General features: G+C 35.8%; 1 protein-coding gene across 2 annotated transcripts; it reads left to right on the forward strand.

The window, feature by feature from the left end:
- Nucleotides 1-2614: 2614 nt before the first annotated feature.
- LOC122293019 (putative phosphatidylglycerol/phosphatidylinositol transfer protein DDB_G0282179) lies at nucleotides 2615-6174 on the forward strand. 2 transcript variants are annotated; one of them, XM_043101628.1, is made up of 4 exons: nucleotides 2615-2903; nucleotides 3213-3314; nucleotides 4274-4434; nucleotides 5861-6174. In XM_043101628.1, the coding sequence occupies exons 1-4, from the start codon at nucleotides 2801-2803 to the stop codon at nucleotides 5963-5965; spliced, it is 471 nt and encodes a 156-aa protein (XP_042957562.1). In that variant the 5' UTR covers nucleotides 2615-2800; the 3' UTR covers nucleotides 5966-6174. The 2 variants fall into 2 exon arrangements, with proteins under 2 accessions (XP_042957562.1, XP_042957563.1); XM_043101629.1 differs by having other exon boundaries at nucleotides 2901-3030.
- The last annotated feature ends 499 nt before the right edge of the window (nucleotides 6175-6673 follow it).

Raw genomic sequence — 6673 nt, forward strand, 5'->3', positions numbered from 1 at the left:
AATAGCTATATAATGGGTTGTTCATATGGGCCGGATTTTATCCGGCCCAGCCCGGAACCCGGATAACCGGGTTTCCGGTTATGGTTTTCGGGCCGGATTTATCCGGGCCGGAACCCATATTTACCAAAACCGGATTCATCCGGTCCGGACCCGGGTATAAAACCGGGTTCCGTATTATACCCGGTTAACAACCGGGTTTGTTTATAAGGCCGATACACACCCCCGTTTTAGGTCTCCTCTCTCTCTCTCTCTCTCTCTCTCTCTCTCTCTCTCTCTCATTAGGAACTTCAGCAGAATTAGAAAATAGAAACCCTAAACCCCTCCATGAAATCTTGCCGCCGTCTCTCTCTCGCCGTCGCCGCTGGCCGGACTTCGATCAGTAAGTCTCTCTCTCTCTTTCTCTCACTTAGGTAACCCTCTATCTCCCACTTCCATCAGCAAATCTTTTCTCTGTCTCTCTCTCTATTTTGTTAGATCTGCTATTCTTTGGGTTGTGAAAAAATAATCTTTTGTTAGATCTATTTTGGGTCTGTTTTCTTCTATGATCAATGCCCTTGAACAAATCTGATGTGAGTTTATTTTGCTGATCTGCTTTTTTCCCCCGTCTCTTTATTTTGTTAGGATCTGTTATTTTTTGGGTTGTGAAAAAGTAGTATTTTGCTAGATCTGCTGTTTTTCCTCCCTCTCTTTATTTTGTTAGGATCTGTTATTTTTTAGATTGTGAAAAAGTAGTATTTTGCTAGATCTGTTCTCTTTGTTTTTAAATGTGGGGGTTTTTTTTTGGGTCTGTTTTGTTCTATGATCAATGCCTTTGAACAAATTTGATGTGGATATAAAGAATATGTTGTTATTTTGCTAGATCTGCTCTTTTCTGTTAAACATGTTTTTTTTTTTTTTTTTTTTTTAAAGTTTTTGATCATTTTTGTTTTGATTATTCTGTTTCTCGGTATGACAATGGGTGGGGCTACAGGTGTCTAACAATTTTATTTGGCCATTGCTTTTTAATATAGTCCGAACTGATGTTTTCAAATTTGTGGAACTCGTCTCTGTTCTGTTAACTTGTTATTAGATCCCTTCTCACTTGTTGATTGAGGATGAATTGTCAATATATGAATTGTTTCAGTAATCGTTATTTTCCAGTCTTTTTGTTGCATTCACTTGTAACCCTGGCTTTTTAGCACGTTCTTCTTTCTTGGTCTTTTCTTGGAATAAAACCTCCCGAGTCTTATTGCTATATTCTGTCGAACTTTTGCTAGTGGTAGGTCTCTGTTGGATGTTTTATCTTGGTCTCTGTAGGATGTTTTGACTACAAGTGTATCGGAAGTAGTATACGAGTAAGCTAATGTAAGGCATTTCATGGTTTTCATATGAATGGGTTTGCACTTTCCTGTGATGCTGCTCCTACTCTTTGCCAACATTCTTTTTGTGATACTAATTCTGTAATTCCCATTAATAGCCAGTACCAAACAAAACTGCTAGATTGGTAATTTCTAAATGATGCGTGAGAATGTTTGAATGTGGAACCATTGAAGGATTGAACTACTATCTGTTGAATACACCTTGCAGATAAGCTTGGACCAACAATGGTTGTTCTGAGACTGGAAATTCATCAGAAATATCATGTATTGGTGGCTCTATGTAATCCACTTTTGATATGTAATTTCATATATTGTAATTTACGTTTTGTAATATATAAATACCAAATAATGAAATATGTAGTGATTGCATTATGTATTTTTAGATGCATTTAGTTAAAAAGACAATTAATTTTATATATGAAAGAATATGCTTTGCAATATTTTGTCTTGAAAAATTTACAATAGAATATAGGCTCTTAGATTTAAAAGAAAAATGCTTTTTGAAAGAAACTAAATAATATAGGTTTTTGGTAAAAAAAAAAAAATGTTTTTTGAAAGAAATTAATAATATAGGTTTTTGGTATAAAAAAAAAAAACCCGGGTACAATCTGGAACTCGGATTCTGGGTTTTAAAAAATCTGAATTTACTCGGATTCCGGCCCAAGTCGTAACCCGTGCATACTGGGCCGAAAACTGGCCCGGATTTTTAATCCGGGTTCCGGGTCAGGTATAGCTGGATATCCGGTCTGAAACCCGGATGAACAGCCCAAGAGCCTATATTTATTTTATATGTTTCGGATATTTTGTATATTCGGAGAATCAAGAAGCATGCTAACAGTAATTGGTACGTTTATCCACCTCTAGTTAACTAAAAATTTGCTAAAGATTTGTGGCTTAATTGGTATAATCTCCTACGTCTAAAATGAAAGTCTAGAGTTTAAAATTTCTCTCTAAAGATACTAAAAATAAAAAAGAAAAAAAGTTAACTAGAAATACTTAGCCACTAGATTTTTTAAATGAGAATTTTGAATTTTAATATAATATTATTATTATTATTTTAAAATTTAAAAAATTTTAAAAAATTAAATTATTTATTATATTTTATATAAAAATTTAAAAAAATTATAATAATAAAATAAAAATTTTATATTTAAAATGAAAAATCTTGAGAGCTAAACATACCTTAGAGGAAGGCTATGCGAAGGCTCTAACCTTTGGTAACCGTGGTCCGTGGACGTCTGTTCTTACTTGTGTCGGGAGAAAGATTCTTTTGTCTGCTTCCGTGTCAATTTCCTTGGTCTGAACATCATAAGGATACATCCCTTCCGCTCGACGTCAAATTCTAATCTCTCTCTCTTCCCCCCACGCAATTGCTTTTTCCTTGCCATCGGAAGTTTAACATTCCGTGAGGCCTAAACAAGTCTCCCAGAAAGAAGCAATCCATGGACTCAGTGGCTCCCTTAAAGCTCTCCCTTTTGCTTTTCCTTGCTTCTATATCTTTGGTTCTCGTACCTTTCACTCAAGCCACGACTGTCAAATACTGCGGTCAGTTATTCCTTTTCAAATATTTTTTAGGCTACAATGTTGTAGACCATGGGTTCGGAATTATTTTCCTTCTCTCACAGATGTACTTTGCGAGCAGAGAGAGAGTTTACCCATCCTATTGAACTATGTAATTCTCAATTCACAAATGGTTTGGCGCTGTGTGATTGTGGGACTAAATTTTTTGTTGTTGTTGTTATAATTTTTATTATTGCTGCATTTAATTTATGAATTGTACTTGGGTACTGTGTATAAGATGGAATATGCTTTTCTTCTTCTTCTTCTTCCAAGGGATTCTGTGAAATGATGCAGATAAGAAAGGTGACTACCCTGTGAAGGTCGGAGGTGTTAAGATATCACCCAACCCTGTGGTGCCAGGCAAACAAGCCACCTTTAACATCTCAGCTTCAACCGGTAATTTTTCGATTCTTGGTGTTTTTCTGTTATTCTGCCAAACTTTTTATCTATGGCTAGTCTGCAAAATGTAGTGGGGATTGTGCCCCTAATCGCCAAATAGTTTGTACCCACTCGATAATCGCTACCTGATTTGTACCTTAATTAAGTTAGGTCAAAATTAAACATTATACACCTAAAAGGGTGGGGAAAATATTGTCACTACATTTTCTTTAAGGGAAATTTGGTCACACAACCCTTGTGTTATACCCCCTGACTTTGGATTAGCTTTCTTAGCATGTTTTTTATAGGAGGGGGCAGCTCATAGGCTGGATTAAAATGCCTTTGTACTTTTGGACATGGTGTCAAGTTATTGAATATTGATAGACAAGTGAAGTTGCCAAAAGGGAAATAACTACCACCGGATCAAGGTCGATAGAGTGGGCTATCGTGGACATCGAATTTGGAAGCATGATGAAATGTCATGATCAAGAGGGTTATAGACTACCAAATCAATATCCAACTGTCTTAGGGCTTTTGGATCAATAGTTGAGCCTTTAACAAAATATTTTTTAATTTGTTGACTTATCTTTCCATCCTTAATCACAACCCAGGGACGTGCCAAATCCACATTATACTCCAACAATACTAGTTAAAATTATAATTGGACCTCTTGGAGACATCATGAAATGCCTTCGCAATTCACTCACTATGCATTATAAATATAAATGTCAAGAAGTTCTCTCTTCAAGAAAATGTGGGATTTCATTTATGTCTCTTCCTATACTCAATTCCGGTTATTGTTGGGCCATTGTTTTGAATTTCTGTATCCTGCCTTACTAGACTGAAATCTCATCCAAAATGTCTCTTTTTTTTTTCATTGCATGCTTGCTCTTCTTGTATTTCAGTTAGGGCATTTTCTCTGGATGTTTTTTGTTTTGGCATTTTCAATGAACATACACGATATCTTTCATATGCAGGCAAAGTCATTGATGGTGGGAAAGTGGTCATTGAGGTTTCTTTCCTTCGGGTGCCTGTTCATACTGAAAAGCATGATCTTTCTGAGGAGATATCCTGCCCTATTGCAGTAGGCAACTTTGTCCTCTCACATACCCAAACTCTACCAGTATTCACCCCGCATGTAAGTTTGTTTCCCTTTGCTAGTTTATAACTTTTGCCCTATGCATGTACATTATCAATGTATACACCTAAATGTATAGTATATTAAACTGGTACATTTCAGTTGGTGCTTACGATACGAACAATAAAGCATGAATTTATGTCTACTATCTTTATTTGTTGGCGTTTAGCTATGACATTGAAAGCAGTTCTATAATATCCTTGTTTGTGTATAGGACGATGGTAGATGAATCCCACATTGCTTGGGAATGAAAAGTTCAAAACCTTTATAATTATATCAACAATCATAATCTTGACTTATCCTTTTAGAGTATGGACCCATATGTAGTAGCTTGGGCCTTTCTTAGGTCACTAGAAATAGTATTAGAGCCTATCCCAATCAGAAGTTAGAAGTTTGGGATTTGACCATGGCACCTATGATGGATGGAATGGCCTGAGGAGGATATCCGGGATTTAAGGGAGTGGGATTGTAATACCTTGGATTGTAGTGAATTGTGAATGAGATCCTTCATTGCTTGGGTGAGATGAGGTTAAGCTTGTAACGATTATGAGGGATTTTAATTGTATCCTTGACTGGTCTTTTGTCGTATCTGCCCAAATGTGGCTTGGGCTCTTCTTATTTTGTTGCAAGTTCTTGATAGATAGAAATGGAATAGGAAAGAGGGTAAAAGATTATTGTTGATTGTTTGACAAATAAGAAAGGAACAGGAAAGTGGAATAGAAGTAATTTCATTTGCATCTTTGTTGAAGCCTTGATAGATTTGAAAATTTTTTTCCTTTTGATAGATGTGAGCAAATTTACAAGGGCAATGATACAAGAAGTAATTTTCATTAGCATCCTTGTTGAAGCATTGATAGATTTGGACATATTTACAAGAGTAATGGTACAGAAAACAACTCCTATAACTATTTTACGAAAACAAGTTGTAAAATAGTTTTAGGAGTATCATTATATCACAAAAATATTGTTCATTTAAAACTGTAGAAGCGTTGTCTTAATCATTTTTCCTATTTACAAACTTAGCTTCTACCTTGTTTTACTGAGGTGTAAGTTTGTGTTCAGTCATCTTGTTTTTAAAGTTCTTGGTGTTTATTTCTACATCATCCTTTACCTACCTCAAAAATATGTTTCATACTTTTAGTGTTGCACTCACGCATCTTATTTTACTACTTTTTCATGTTTTTATTCTTGAGATAGGAACTGGGAAGCAATAATCCAAAAGAATCGGCTTCTTGCCTGTTTAAGATGATGATGAGCGCGCTTTGTCTTACTTCCCTTTTTTTGTAGCCTCGTATGAAATTATTTTTTCTAATTGTCATGGTCTCACCGGTAGTCTTTATAGCCTAATATAGCAACTGCATTTAACTATCATTGCAATTTTATTTTTGTGTTTGACGTCATGACTGATAGTTTGTGGTATCCACAGGGCCCTTACACGCTTAAGATGAAAATAGAGGATGATAAAAATCAACTGTTGACTTGCATTAGCTTCGATTTCAAAATTGGCTCTGGATCTCTAGAAGTCTTCTAGATGAATGGCTAGCGCATCGTCCTGGATTGGTGCATAATCCCATTTAGAATTGAATCTCCAGTCCTTTGAGTATATAGTGTACTTTTTAGTGGCGTGTAATCCCAGTCCCGGTTGGCATTTGGTTTATTCTCAGACAAAAAATACCAACGAAAATAAGGTGGCAATCTTCTGGTACTGAATAGTCAAATGTTAATGATGTCTCCATCGCATTCGATACTCTTCTTCATTTAAGTTCGCTGTTTGTGGATCCCAACGCATCCTCCTCGTTGGCAAGCTTGCGTCCCAGAACATAGTTAAATATGATAATAGAACTGAATGAACTGGATCTTTCCTCCTCTCCTATTGTTGGGTACCATAGCTGGCTATGGCTGTTCACCCAGATCCGGATTCAATTATAGCCGGCATCCGGGTACTCAACTATAACCTGGATCCGCATCTGGGTTTACATATATGATCCGGTAAAAAAATCCATTTTATTGAACCTATATCTTATGATAATTGTTTTAAATTTTAAAAGGCTTTCTTGTTTTTAATGATGAATATCTTTTTAAACAAATTTCAAAGCCCATCCCCAAAAAACTAACCAAGAGCTGTAAATAGAGCTTATAGCCCATGTCAGACCAAGAAAATATTTGCTTTACAGGCAGTCGCTATTTTACATGTCAGACGAAGAAAAGGAATGAAAGTACCTACAAATTAAAGATGAAA

The sequence above is a fragment of the Carya illinoinensis genome, chromosome 13 (genome assembly GCF_018687715.1).
Source record: "Carya illinoinensis cultivar Pawnee chromosome 13, C.illinoinensisPawnee_v1, whole genome shotgun sequence".
Classification (NCBI taxonomy): Eukaryota; Viridiplantae; Streptophyta; class Magnoliopsida; order Fagales; family Juglandaceae; genus Carya; species Carya illinoinensis.

What these genes read in the sequence shown, in the direction of transcription:
- LOC122293019 (XM_043101628.1), top strand. Translation starts at nt 2,801, where the DNA reads ATGGACTCAGTGGCTCCCTTAAAGCTCTCCCTTTTGCTTTTCCTTGCT. An exon ending in CACGACTGTCAAATACTGCG is followed by an intron (nt 2,904 to 3,212) that starts GTCAGTTATTCC and finishes GAAATGATGCAG; the next exon opens with ATAAGAAAGGTGACTACCCT. An exon ending in TAACATCTCAGCTTCAACCG is followed by an intron (nt 3,315 to 4,273) that starts GTAATTTTTCGA and finishes TTTCATATGCAG; the next exon opens with GCAAAGTCATTGATGGTGGG.